Source organism: Oncorhynchus mykiss, chromosome 1 (assembly GCF_057628025.1).
Source record: "Oncorhynchus mykiss isolate SJ-2025 chromosome 1, ASM5762802v1, whole genome shotgun sequence".
NCBI lineage: Eukaryota > Metazoa > Chordata > Actinopteri > Salmoniformes > Salmonidae > Oncorhynchus > Oncorhynchus mykiss.
This window is the reverse complement of record NC_143022.1, coordinates 10258596-10273799: the sequence shown is the minus strand read 5'-3', so window position 1 is coordinate 10273799 and position 15204 is coordinate 10258596. Positions and strand designations below refer to the sequence as shown.

Sequence of the window (15204 nt, the reverse complement as noted above, 5' to 3'; positions counted from 1 at the left end):
TGAATATGAAGTTGTTAAATTTCCCTTTAAGAACATACCTCATGGCCCCCTTGGGCAGGTAGCTTCCACTGCCCAGACTGCCCTTAGTCAGGTAAATCTCCTTGAACTTAAGTTGTGATTCCTGTTCTTCTTCCTCTTCCTGCTCCATACAGTTGGAGGAAGGGTAGGGAGTCGGGATGCGAAAGCTATTGTAAGACTTTCGACTGCCTGGCCTCTTAGGTACACCAGCCTCAGTAAATCTCACGCGGGACTTGGTGTTAGTCTTATCGTCTAACAGACTGGTGAGTGACGCTGTGAGAGATCTCTGTGACAATGGAGAGGAGGCAGCATCTTGGATGCCCAGTAGTTCGTAAAGACCTGGGATGATGATCTGCATCAGCTTGTCCGATAAAAACTGGACAATCCTCAGACACAAGCCGGCAAGCTGTTGTTTTGTCAGCTGTATTCCAGAAACAGAAGAAGTGTTTTAAAATGTTGCATAGTGCGTCTTTTTAAAGCTTATGAACAAGGTTAAACATTAGGCAGAGTTTTCATGGTAATCTAATTAAATTGTCAGTAACATGATCTTACCGGGTCAAACATGCCCTCACGAATCCCCTTCCATTGCCTGAAAACAATATTGTTATAAATGTTGTCATATCAGGATGCGTGACAGAATTGTTTTTATTTAATTATTTGCCTGATCGTGAAGTTATACTTGCTTTGTGTCAGTTGTTTTGGCAAAATTGCAATGTGACAACTTTTCTAGCACTGAACATTTTTTTCAGATTGATCAGTTTCTAATTTGATCCTATTTCCTTGAAGGTGTGATAGTACCAAAGAAAACAGAACATACTTCTCAGTTAGGTTTTGAAGGAAGTCCATAAGTGTCAGATGTTCCACATTGTTGAGCTTTCCCTCTTCTGTGGTTTCCATCACTGAGGTTGCTCTGCTCCTGGTACAATTGCTCTGCTCCTGGTAGAAATGTAATTATATTGCAAATAATCAAACTTAATAAACAACAAATATCATACTGAAATAATTATTAACTGTTAAAGAGTGGAGGAGCATTGGCAACGTTGGGCCAATTAAACAACTGCAACACAACAGAGATGGTTGTGGTACGTCAACATTGCCAATGATAGCATCACTATAACATTTTATTGGATTAATGTTGTAATATGAAATGACAAGGTCAATTTACCATCTCATTGACAGCTTCAGAGGTCAGGTGGTCATCCATCACACAGACAGGCAGGTCTAGAGACTGGGACAAGGCTCTATGGTCATAACCAGGAGAGAATGGAAACATCAGAGCAGTCCCAATGGCAGAATCTAACCACTGTCTTCATGTCAAAGACTCACTCACTCATTTGCTTTGTCAAACCTACCCCTTAGAATGACTTTGATATTAAAAACCCAGGCTTTCCTAAAATGTTTACCTCAGCCAGTCTAGAACCCAGGTGTGTCTGCAAAACACATGTACTCCTCCATAAGGTTCATGGCTTGCCTATTGTTTTATCCCAGTACAAGAGGGGCAACTGGATTCAGGATTAAACACAAGCAGTCTTTAAGGTATATCTTATTACAGTTTAGGCCTACCTTATTATTTTCTTCCATCTGGCAATATCATTTTAAGGAATGAAATCTGTTTTGTTGCTAGTATTATTAGTAACTGTAGGAAAATACAGCTGTAGAGTACAAGAATCAGCTACTTTCTGAAGGGCAGCCAAGCTCATAAGCAATTTAGAACCTACAGACAATTATGACAAAGTTGGAACGCATGATTGCGTCACAAACGCCTTGTGGTCACATGTTATTTTAGGGCGTGGCTCCGCATTCGTGACCGGTTCTCTTATTTCTATTTCCCGGTATCCGATAGTGCTGGATTTTGCCATTAATACTTTTCTCATGCCGAAACCGGATTAAATACATACCGGTAGTTAAATGACAAAAATTATTATATTCGCAATGTCATTAAACAACAACAACATAAATAGCTACTACAGTACCATTTGTTTGATTTTTGTGGACCCACGACTAGACTTTATCCATGTTAGCTAGTTGCTAGCGATGCTATTCAGCATAGGCTGCTACGTGATAAACAGTTCGCGTTAGCGAATTAGCTACCTAGCTAGCCAGCCTAACAAGCTGTCACATCCAGTGGAAACCGATGCAACCCTGCTGCCAAATAAGGGCTAGCTCGATGACCCGTGGTAACAGTGAGGTCCCCATGAGTTTCAAGGCTTTAATAAGTGCTATCGTGCAGAAAAAGCGAATAAAATACTGGTTGATGAGCTAGCTAAGTTAGCAAGACGGGTATGACCGTTAACAGCGTGCATGCACAAATGCATGACGACACATTGTATCTCAGTGAAGCAGGCATGCAGAACGAGATCGCCCCACCAAGCCAGATAGTAGAGGGGTGCAACAACGCCGGGACACAGAGGCATAGCTCATACAATTATATTTTGTCCGGGTCAATGACTATCATTGTTGAATAATAAATACCTGCGTCAAATATATGGCATCGCATGCTAGTGCAAAGATAGCTTGCATGAGTTTTAAAAAATCAGGTGACCACTAGATGTCCTCGTATATCCACATTTAGATCAACTGTACTTGGTTTTTCATCAGCACTGTGAATGACAAGCCCACTGAATCTAGTTTAATAATCTTTATACTCAGCAGGTAGAGGCATAGGTACTTCAAATCAGTGCTTAATTTGAGCCGGATCATGCCAGAACAGGATCCGGCACCTTTCCGTTCTGGACTGCTTTGTTCCGGAACCTATTTGGCCGAATCCGGTACCTCTCGTGCCATGAAAAATAATGTTCACTTTTTGCTATGTAACAATTATAATAAAAGCGATCAAAGTTCATTCGAGTTGCCTCTTCGTCAATTATCCTGCCCCCTCATCTCTCCAGAGTTGCACTTCATCATTTGTTTCCTTATAGAATCATAGCTGCATGAAGGGTTCTGGAGGAATTTTCTAAAGTTACGGAATTACTGCTGTCTGTTCAGAAATAAATTAAATCATTCAGAATAGCCTAATACGTCATGAGAAGCCCTATAATTTAGCTACAGAGGACCAATAGCTTCTTTTTTAAATAGCCTAGCTGCGGATTGTAGCCCAATAACAAAGAATAGCCTACAGTCGGGAACGCGAGGCAAATCTGTCAGTGAAAAAACAGCAGGCAGACAAAACAGGCCTTTTGCAATATTTCAAATACAATCGAGGGAAAACACAGGTTGAAAAGCAATGACTCTTGCTGAAAAGATAAGACTATGCTGTAGACTACCAACATATTTGATCAACTCCCAAACATTGTTTTACAAAACAGAGAGAGGGAGAGATAGGCTTTTGACACGAGCGCATCGACAATCTCCAGCGAGTGAGCTGCGCATCATTGGGTGAGTCAGTGAAACTGGAAAGCATTTTTAGGACTAATTTCCTCCTCATATTGTAGCCTACTATATGTTTCTCCACAAACCTAGGCCTATAGGCTATTGATGGATTCAAGACAAGGTCGTTTTTATTGATCTCAGATACTAAGTTTGTCAGTGTCAAAGTAGCCTGCCATTTCGATCATTTGTGCGGATTAAAAAAAGATAATGCCAAAGTCTCCAGCCATGTAAAAGGATGTAGAATTGCACGAAATGTGGTTTTAAAAAGGCCAACACTTTCCCGGACCCTAGGCTACTAAAAATGTTCCCCATGTGTTCACCTACTTTAAATGGCTCTACTCTACTGCTCTACCCAAATGTGATGATATGCGTTCAATGCTCTATTATAATAGGTGATATTTTTTCTCATGAGTTCTGGTACCACAGAGCCCCCCCTCTGGCACCTCCCAATTTACAAATTAAGCTCTGCTTCAAATTTTTATTTTACAAGGCAAGTCAGTTAAAAACAAATTCTTATTTTCATTAAAGGCCTAGGAACAGTAACTGCCTGTTCAGGGGCAGAATGACAGATTTGTACCTTGTCAGTTCAGGGATTTGAACTTGCAACCTTTCGGTTACCAGTCCAACACTCTAACCACTAGGCTACTTGTCTTCTTGAAGGGTTTCATGTGAGCCTGTTTGCATCCCTCCCAGCTGCCCACTGCATTGAGGCTAGGTAAAACAGTCACCACAGATAAATCCATGATAACCAAAAACTTCAACAAGCATTTCTCAACGGCTGGCCATGCCTTCCTCCTGGCTTCTCCAACCTCGGCCAACAGCTCCATGGGAAAGGAAGATGATTCTAAGAAGCAATTTGTTCATTTGGCTGGTGTCAAGTAAAGTATGTGACTAGTACTTACAATAGGAGACATGGTTATGTGATGGGGTGATAGTACTTACAGTAGGAGACGTGATGGGGCGATCGTACTTACAGTAGGAGACGTGATGGGGCGATGGTACTTACAGTAGGAGACATGTGATGGGGCGATAGTACTTACAGTAGGAGACATGGTTATGTGATGGGGTGATAGTACCTACAGTAGGAGATATGGTTATGTGATGGGGCGATAGTACTTACAGTAGGAGACGTGATGGGGCGATAGTACTTACAGTAGGAGACATGTGATGGGGCGATAGTACTTACAGTAGGAGACGTGATGGGGCGATAGTACTTACAGTAGGAGACATGTGATGGGGCGATAGTACTTACAGTAGGAGACATGGTTATGTGATGGGGCGATAGTACTTACAGTAGGAGACATGTGATGGGGCGATAGTACTTACAGTAGGAGACATGTTATAGGGCGATAGTACTTACAGTAGGAGACAGCCACGCCAGCAGTGCTTTGTCAACATTGTCCCATCACGCACTAGTGACTCCTGTGGCGGGCCAGGCGCAGTGCACGCAGCAGTGCACGCTGACACGGTCGACACGGCTGGCTTCCAGGTTAAGCGGGCATGGTGTCATGAAGCAGTGTGGCTTGGCTGGGTTGTGTTTCGGAGGACGCACGGCTCTTGGCTCTCGCCTCTCCCAAGTCCATATGGGAGTTGTAGCAATGGGACAAGACTGTAACTACCAATTGGATACCACTAAATTGGAGAAGAAAAAAAAGAAGTCACCTTGGGGGTTTGTGGTATATGGCCAATATACCTCCACGTTGCGTTGTGCCTAAGAACAGCCCTTGGCCGTGGTATATTGGCCATATACCACACCTCCTTGGGCCTTATTTCTTAATTGTACACATTTGGACACTTTTACAATTATTGTATGGTAAACATTGACATCTGCCTGGGTGGAACACCCTCCATAATGGGTGTCTGTGTGGGACACCCTCCATTACGGCTCCATCAGTGTTGAGCCCTCTCACTCTGATTGTATGGGACACTCAATTACGGCTCCTTGTGTTTCCAATCTTCTTCCTCTGGCAGGATTACTTCCACGTGCAACTGTCAGACGACAAGCAGGTGAGGTACTTCCTGGAGCTGAGCTATGCTGGTGCCATCCTTCGGGACAGCTGGGTCCTGACAGACGTTGGCATCACCCCTAGCAGTGCCATCTGCTGCCTGCTGAAGGTACCAGCCAAACACCTAGCTGTTTCTACCCGTGCTTGAAAATGCATATCAAAGTGAGCTGGCTATTGCTTGAAACAGCTTCATACTATCATTAGCATAAAGTGTTTCAGATATAGTGTGGTAATATATAGTATGGTTATATAGTATGGTTATATAGTATGATTATATAGTATGATTATATAGTATGATTAGGTATGATTAGGTGATTTAGTTCATTCAAACAGGTGCCATTAATACAGGTAACGAGTGGAGGACAGAGGAGCCTCTTAAAGAAGAAGTTACAGGTCTGTGAGAGCCAGAAATGTTGCTTGTTTGTAGGTGACCAAATACTTATTTTCCACCATAATTTGCAAATAAATTCATTAAAAATCCTACAATGTGATTTTTCTGGATTTTTTTTCTTTCTCATTTTGTCTGTCATAGTTGAAGTGTACCTATGATAAAAATTACAGGCCTCTCTCATCTTTTTAAGTGGGAGAACTTGCACAATTGGTGGCTGACTAAATACTTTTTTGCCCCACTGTATAGTGTGGTGGTATATAGTATGGCGATATATAGTATGTTGAGGTCACCCTGCTTGAGACTTAAAGTAATATTGCCCTTGCTCAACCAAGACCATGGTTATGGTAGAGTATTTGGTTAGTAAGGACACTGCTTTATACCGAGACCATGGTTATGGTAGAGTGATTGATTAGTAAGAACACTGCTTCGTGAGTGTGAAGTGTTGTTGTACAGAGGTCCCTGGGTACATGTCCAGAGCCAGACAGGGACAGAACTCACTCTGTTCCACAAAGTTCTGTGGAAGATTTGCTAACAGAGGAGAGTGGTTATGTATCTAAGTACAAATTTAACCATCAGAATAATGTTTATTTGTGTTCCTTACTCCTTACTTACACATCCCATCATTGACATAGTCAAAGCCAGACCTTCTGTCTGTCTCTCCTTCTTGCTGGTTGACTAGAGTGGAAATCTATAGTATTGTATGGTTGACCTGGGATAGAGCTGAAATGTGGCCCGATGTAGTGTTGCCTTTGTACCAAACACCCTTACAGTCATAAACCTTTTCCCCATGTAATCGCCTCGACCTCAGTCTGGTGTTCGCTAACAGTATCTGAAGAGTCTGTATACCCAGTGGTGTATAGTACAGTAGAGCACAGCAGACTACAGTAAAGTACAGTAGACAGAGTACAGCAGACTACAGTAGAGTACAGTAGAGCACAGCAGAGTACAGTAGAGTACAGTAGAGCACAGCAGAGTACAGCAGACTACAGTAAAGTACAGCAGACAGAGTACAGTAGAGTACAGTAGAGTACAGTAGAGCACAGCAGAGTACAGTAGAGTACAGTAGAGCACAGCAGACTACAGTAGAGTACAGTAGAGCACAGCAGAGTACAGTAGAGTACAGTAGAGCACAGCAGAGTACAGCAGAGTACAGCAGACAGAGTACAGCAGAGTACAGTAGAGCACAGCAGAGTACAGCAGACAGAGTACAGTAGAGTACAGTAGAGCACAGCAGAGTACAGCAGACAGAGTGCAGTAGAGTACAGTAGAGCACAGCAGAGTACAGCAGACAGAGCACAGCAGAGAACAGTAGAGTACAGCAGAGTACAGCAGAGTACAGTAGAGCACAGCAGGCCGTATAGTAGGAGAAGAAGAGGCCCTTTGGGTTCATTGAAATACATATTCATATATTTATATATTCTTGACCCAGAAAATATAAAAAACTATCGGCCTATATCGAATCTTCCATTCCTCTCAAACATTTTAGAAAAGGCTGTTGCGCAACAACTCACTGCCTTCCTGAAGACAAACAATGTATACGAAATGCTTCAGTCTGGTTTTAGACCCCATCATAGCACTGAGACGGCACTTGTGAACGTGGTAAATGACATTTTAATGGCATCGGACCGAGGCTCTGCATCTGTCCTCGTGCTCCTAGACCTTAGTGCTGCTTTTGATACCATCGATCACCACATTCTTTTGGAGAGATTGGAAACCCAAATTGGTCTACACGGACAAGTTCTGGCCTGGTTTAGATCTTATCTGTCGGAAAGATATCAGTTTGTCTCTGTGAATGGTTTGTCCTCTGACAAATCAACTGTAAATTTCGGTGTTCCTCAAGGTTCTGTTTTAGGACCACTATTGTTTTCACTATATATTTTACCTCTTGGGGATGTTATTCGAAAACATAATGTTAACTTTCACTGCTATGCGGATGACACACAGCTGTACATTTCAATTAAACATGGTGAAGCCCCAAAATTACCCTTGCTAGAAGAATGTGTTTCAAAGATAAGGAAGTGGATGGCTGCAAACTTTCTACTTTTAAACTCGGACAAAACAGAGATGCTTGTTCTAGGTCCCAAGAAACAAAGAGATCTTCTGTTGAATCTGACAATTAATCTTAATGGTTGTACAGTCGTCTCAAATAAAACTGTGAAGGACCTCGGCGTTACTCTGGACCCTGATCTCTCTTTTGAAGAACATATCAAGACCATTTCAAGGACAGCTTTTTTCCATCTACGTAACATTGCAAAAATCAGAAACTTTCTGTCCAAAAGTGATGCAGAAAAATTAATCCATGCTTTTGTCACTTCTAGGTTAGACTACTGCAATGCTCTACTTTCCGGCTACCCGGATAAAGCACTAAATAAACTTCAGTTAGTGCTAAATACGGCTGCTAGAATCCTGACTAGAACCAAAAAAAAAAAAAAATGTGATCATATTACTCCAGTGCTAGCCTCTCTACACTGGCTTCCTGTCAAAGCAAGGGCTGATTTCAAGGTTTTACTGCTAACCTACAAAGCATTACATGGGCTTGCTCCTACCTATCTCTCTGATTTGGTCCTGCCGTACATACCTACACGTACGCTACGGTCACAAGACGCAGGCCTCCTAATTGTCCCTAGAATTTTTAAGCAAACAGCTGGAGGCAGGGCTTTCTCCTATAGAGCTCCATTTTTATGGAACGGTCTGCCTACCCATGTCAGAGACGCAAACTCGGTCTCAACCTTTAAGTCTCTACTGAAGACTAATCTCTTCAGTGGGTCATATGATTGAGTGTAGTCTGGCCCAGGTGTGGGAGGGTGAACGGAAAGGCTCTGGAGCAACGAACCGCCCTTGCTGTCTCTGCCTGGCCGGTTCCCCTCTTTCCACTGGGATTCTCTGCCTCTAACCCTATTACAGGGGCTGAGTCACTGGCTTTACTGGGGCTCTCTGGGTTGAGTCACTGATGTGGTCATCCTGTCTGGGTTGGCGCCCCCCCCCCCCCCCCCCCTTGGGTTGTGCCGTGGCGGAGGTCTTTGTGGGCTATACTCAGCCTTGTCTCAGGATGGTAAGTTGGTGGTTGAAGATATCCCTCTAGTGGTGTGGGGGCTGTGCTTTGGCAACGTGGGTGGGGTTATATCCCTCCTGTTTGGCCCTGTCCGGGGGTGTCCTCGGAATGGGCCACAGTGTCTCCTGACCCCTCCTGTCTCAGCCTCCAGTATTTATGCTGCAGTAGTTTATGTGTCGGGGGGCTAGGGTCAGTTTGTTATATCTGGAGTACTTCTCCTGTCCTATTCGGTGTCCTGTGTGAATCTAAGTGTGCGTTCTCTAATTCTCTCCTTCTCTCTTTCTCTCTCTCGGAGGACCTGAGCCCTAGGACCATGCCCCAGGACTACCTGACATGATGACTCCTTGCTGTCCCCAGTCCACCTGGCTGTGCTGCTGCTCCAGTTTCAACTGTTCTGCCTTATTATTATTCGACCATGCTGGTCATTTATGAACATTTGAACATCTTGGCCATGTTCTGTTATAATCTCCACCCGGCACAGCCAGAAGAGGACTGGCCATCCCACATATGCTCTCTCTAATTCTCTCTTTCTTTCTCTCTCTCGGAGGACCTGAGCCCTAGGACCATGCCTCAGGAATACCTGACATGATGACTCCTTGCTGTCCCCAGTCCACCTGACTGTGCTGCTGCTCCAGTTTCAACTATTCTGCCTTATTATTATTCGACCATGCTGGTCATTTATGAACATTTGAACATCTTGACCATGTTTTGTTATAATCTCCACCCGGCACAGCCAGAAGAGGACTGGCCACCCCACATAGCCTGGTTCCTCTCTAGGTTTCTTCCTAGGTTTTGGCCTTTCTAGGGAGTTTTTCCTAGCCACCGTGCTTCTACACCTGCATTGCTTGCTGTTTGGGGTTTTAGGCTGGGTTTCTGTACAGCACTTTGAGATATCAGCTGATGTACGAAGGGCTATATAAATACATTTGATTTGATTTGATTTGATATTCATAATATTTCAGTTAACAATTTAATCAGCACCCAGATTAGTCTTCAATTTAATTTTCACCCAGATTAGTGTTTAATTTAATCTGCACCCAGATTAGTGTTCAATGTGATAGAACAAAACTCAGTACAGCACATGAATTAGAAAATGTTGTTACAAATTTGAGCCACGAGATGGTGGTAGATTATACATTTAAATAGCATGGACCTTTGATTTGTCTCTGGATAGAAATGACCCTTGGGCACAGATCTAGGATCAGTTTACTCTCACCAAATCCTAACCTTTACCATTAGCAGTAAAAACACAAACCAGACCTAAGATCAGTGCAAAGGAGCCACTTCATCTTACCCCTGTAATTATATGACTCCTAACTTATATATACTGAGTATACCACGCCATTGACCTGGGTATGGCCTTCCTTGTGCAGTAGATCAATGGTCCTCTGGCTCAACACCTTATGGATGTAACATAGAGACAAATGGACTGTATGGAACACATTCTTGGTTCATGGAAACCAGGAGGACAACCTGCATGTGTCTCTGTCTCCCAGGGGCTACTCTACGGTTGGACACCTGGGATGGGTGGGCGGAGTTCCTCAGAGGCTGCTTCCTGGGACACAGACTGACCGTCCAACGACACCTGTCTAGGGAGAGACCTGTGATGAGGTCAGAATACACATCTACACACTGAACTGTATGATAGACTTACTATCAACAGTGATGGTACTGAACCTTTATCTAGCTTACAATGATAGTACTGACCCTGTATATAGCTTACAATGATAGTACTGACCCTGTATATAGCTTACAATGATAGTACTGACCCTGTATATAGCTTACAATAATGGTACTGACCCTGTATTTAGCTTACAATGATAGTACTGACCCTGTATATAGCTTATATTCTCGTGTTTTTTTCCTTCATATGTTTTTTCTCTTACCCTGATATTTAATACTGCATTGTGGGAAAGAGCTTGCAAGTAAGCATTTTACTGTACTGTTTTATAACCCACTGTATCTTGTGAACTTGACAAAAAAAACTTGAAATAAATACATTGATTCTGTATTATTCCAGGTTCCAGCTCCGGGTGGCACTCTACATCGCTGCTTCTCTGGGCCACCTGGACCTGGCCGGCTGGCTGCTGGAGAGGGGGGTGCGTGTCATTGAGCCGGTGGGGGTTCACCCTTACCGTGAGTGGTGCCACCAGACGGCCCACCCCGACGTCGCCAAGTGTCCCGCTGTCGCCTCCATCGAGCGCGGCCAGCTCACCATCCTCAAACTCTGTATCGCCAGCAGCGTTCTGACCCTTGCCTGTCAGGATCCCCAGGGTCGTGACCCCCTGAGGATCGCCCTTCAGTACGGCCACAGGGAGCATGTGAGTCACCTGGCCACCAAGCTGTGCTCTGTGGTGGTCCTCCCAGGTATGGCCCTGCCCATGCGGACATACCTCCAGATAAAGGGCTGGGTGAGGCTGGGGCAGAGGAGGGCAGCATCCAGGCACTGCATGGGCCTCAACAGGGCTCCGTTCAGGACCAGGGTGGGCGACACGGTCCTGGTGGACGGCTTCACCCTCCCCAAGATGTCCTCCAAGCCCAGGAGGAGTGAGGCCAAGGCGGGTATCAGGGTGATGTCCACAGCCTCTTGACGTTTGACCCCCATCAACTGCCCATCTCATGTATCCTGCCCGCTCCGCGCCCTGGCATCCCAGGATAAACCTCTTCAACTACCGAAGCTACACCCTGTGGCCACAAGGGATGAAAGAGAGAAGAAGAGGGGATGTGGAGGGAAGGGATGTGAGGAGGATGAGAGTGGGGATCAGAACAGCAACCAATGGAGGAGCAGAGTCCCGCTCCTGCCCATTTCCAGAGACACCAATCTCAGACCTGTGTTTGCCTCACCAAACTCCGCCCAGATCCTCACCACCTCACTGGAGGCCTTTTCTCTCCACTGCGACCGCACACCCAGAGAAAACGCCATATACTGTTTGGCCTTGGCCAGGTTAGTCCAAGTTTAAATGACAGCTACGGTGAATATGAATATTTCTCTGGAGGTTTCTTATGAAAGGTGTGAATACTGTCAGAAGAAGCCTCCTATAATCAGTGGGGGGGGGGGGGGGGGGGAACACATGTAAAAGCTGTTTACACACTTTTTATTTTATTTTGTGCAAGCATTTACCCACCTTTTGTGGAAGATGCATTGAAAGTAGAGGGAGCGTTACTTCTTTAATCCTGAACGGCAATCAGCATTTACCAGTCAATGTTTTTACCACTACATCACTGCCTATGATATACCCTTATCCTCCCTGAATAGATTTCAGTACAAACAAATCATGAGCCAACCATCATGCTTAGAAGGTACATAGTCAAATCAAATCAAACTTTATTTGTCACATGCGCTGAATACAACAAGTGTAGATCTTTCCGTGAAATACTTTACTTACAAGCCCTTAACAAACAGTGCAGTTCAAGAAGAGTTAAGAGAATATTTACCCAATAAACTAAAGTAACAAATAATAAAACATTTGAACTTTTCCGGTGGCCATTTGATTAATTGTTCAGCAGTCTTATGACTTGGGGTTAGAAGCTGTTATAGGTTTACCCTAACAAGTCCTGAAACAAATCATGAGCCAACTATCATGCTTAGAAGGTATATAGTGTCAGTCTTCTTGGTTCACCCTAACAAGTTGTTTCAGTATGGGGAGAGGATAGAATGTAAGGGTGCTTCATTAATGTATTGAGGCCATTACATATACAGTATTTCACAATGCTAGGACACAGATTTGGTCTCCTAACCTTGTTCTGGTTGATTGACTCTCTAACAGTGCCTTCACACAGAGACCATGGTTGCAGCAGCTGAATGTAGCGCGGACTCTGTCCAGGAGGAGTGCTCAGCACATTGGGTAGACACCAGGATCCTGGTCTTTAGGCAGATTAAACATACTGAAACAAGGAGGGACAACTTGGAATTGTCCAAAAAGGAACTCTTATTTGAGTTTTTATTTTTATTTTTTACAGTGAACAAGATGAGACTTTGGAACGGATGATGCCTGAAACAATGCGGACGACTTAGAATTTCGTTCCTTTGGATGAGGCTTATAGATATAGTCAGTACTGTGTTTGATTTGTGTGCAGAAAGTTTACAACGGCAGGCAGTGGATTCTCAGTCATTCCTCTCAAGGAACAAAAAACGTATCATATTTCACTGGCTATTTGTAGTAGCCAAATGTGAATGGAATTATTATTATTCTAGAATCATTCAGTTGACTGAATGTGACTGTGGTTGTGCTGTATGTGACTATGTGGTTGTACTGAATGTGACTATGTGGTTGTGCTGTATGTGATTGTACTGAATGTGACTATGTGATTGTACTGAATGTGACTATGTGGTTGTGCTGTATGTGATTGTATTGTACGTAATTGTAAGTGTTTGACATGGGTCTAATTGAGGCTCCAACCCCCTGCCTTAAAACTCTTTTATTAAGATGTGGATCATTATTGCTCATATGAGTCTGTGCAGTGTCAAAATAATAAATTCTTATTTACAATGATGGCCAAACCCGGACGACGCTGGGCCAATTATGCAGCACCCTATGAAACTCCCAATCACTTGGGAGTGGGAAGGATACCAAATCCAATATCACACACTTCTTCCTTAGTATTCTGAGAACTGTCAGATAGCTGTGAGAGCTATGAGTGGATCGTGGACCCATGCATAAATGATAACTTTACTGTAACTCAGTGGGGCAAGTAGAACATCCGGGTTAGTGTATGTGCATTATCTGGACAGTTGATTGTCTTTGTCTCAAAGCCTTTCCATTTCTGGGGTATTGAAGAAGCTTCTGATCTCAACCTTCTTGACAGGTAAGAAACACTTGGTTAGTGTATGTGTCTTATCCAATGGGTTGTCAGGTGAACGTTGAAGATGCTTCTTGGAGGTGATCTAATGATGTCATTGAATCGATGTCATTGAGTTGCTCACTGGACAAGACAATTATTCACTGAAAATTAAATCTGTCTTTCATTTCACTTATGTTGATACTTGATTGGCTATTTGCTGTCTTTTGAAAATACAAAAATAAATATAACTGTTTTATGAAACACTTGTAGACATTCATTGTTTTCAAAATCATATTTTCAGCAAAACAGATACATACGTTTACAATATGACATCAAATCAAATAAAAATAAAGTAAGTGATATGTAAATGATTGGCAAAAGGCTCCAACCACCCAAGTCATAGACTGTTCACTCTGCTACCACACGGCAAGCGATACGAGAGCACCAAGTCTGGGACAAAAGGCTCCTTAACAGCTTCTACCCCCAAGTCATTAGACTGCTGAACAGCTTCTACCCCCAAGTCATTAGACTGCTGAACAGCTTCTACCCCCAAGTCATTAGACTGCTGAACAGCTTCTACCTCCAAGTCATTAGACTGCTGAACAGCTTCCACCCTCAAGTCATTAGACTGCTGAACAGCTTCTACCCCCAAGTCATTAGACTGCTGAACAGCTTCTACCCCCAAGTCATTAGACTGCTGAACAGCTTCCACCCCAACTCATTAGACTGCTGAACAGCTTCTACCCCCAAGTCATTAGACTGCTGAACAGCTTCTACCCCCAAGTCATTAGACTGCTGAACAGCTTCTACCCTCAAGTCATTAGACTGCAGAACAGCTTCTACCCCCAAGTCATTAGACTGCTGAACAGCTTCCACCCTCAAGTCATTAGACTGCTGAACAGCTTCTACCCCCAAGTCATTAGACTGCTGAACAGCTTCTACCCCCAAGTCATTAGACTGCTGAACAGCTTCCACCCCCAACTCATTAGACTGCTGAACAGCTTCTACCCCCAAGTCATTAGACTGTTGAACAGCTTCTACCCCCAAGTCATTAGACTGCTGAACAGCTTCTACCCTCAAGTCATTAGACTGCTGAACAGCTTCTACCCCCAAGTCATTAGACTGCTGAACAGCTTCTACCCCCAAGTCATTAGACTGCTGAACAGCTTCTACCCCCAAGTCATTAGACTGCTGAACAGCTTCCACCCCCAACTCATTAGACTGCTGAACAGCTTCTACCCCCAAGTCATTAGACTGCTGAACAGCTTCTACCCCCAAGTCATTAGACTGCTGAACAGCTTCTACCCCCAAGTCATTAGACTGCTGAACAGCTTCTACCCCCAAGCCATAAGACTGCTGAACAGCTTCTACCCCCAAGCCATTAGACTGCTGAACAGCTTCTACCCCCAAGCCATCAGACTGATGAACGTTAATTAAATGGCCACCTGCACTATTTGCATTGACCCCCTTTGTTATTGATGTATTTTTCTAATTGTTTTCCACTGACTCTCTTGAATTGGCTCGATGCACACTCACTACACTCTACCCACACATTCACTGTGACACTGACCGACTTTCACACTAGC

General features: G+C 43.8%; 1 protein-coding gene across 1 annotated transcript; it reads left to right on the top strand.

Moving 5' to 3' along the window:
* Window positions 1–2327: 2327 nt before the first annotated feature.
* Window positions 2328–11427, top strand: LOC149985381 (protein ANKUB1-like). The gene is made up of 5 exons (XM_090182737.1): window positions 2328–2396; window positions 5359–5502; window positions 6238–6247; window positions 10333–10447; window positions 10857–11427. The coding sequence occupies exons 1-5, from the start codon at window positions 2328–2330 to the stop codon at window positions 11425–11427; spliced, it is 909 nt and encodes a 302-aa protein (XP_090038863.1).
* Window positions 11428–15204: the final 3777 nt, after the last annotated feature.

Coding starts and splice junctions, on each gene's coding strand:
- LOC149985381 (XM_090182737.1), top strand. CDS start 2,328: ATGCATGACGACACATTGTATCTCAGTGAAGCAGGCATGCAGAACGAG. Junction 2,397..5,358: donor TCGCCCCACCAAGCCAGATA/GTAGAGGGGTGC, acceptor TTCCTCTGGCAG/GATTACTTCCACGTGCAACT. Junction 10,448..10,856: donor AGGGAGAGACCTGTGATGAG/GTCAGAATACAC, acceptor GTATTATTCCAG/GTTCCAGCTCCGGGTGGCAC.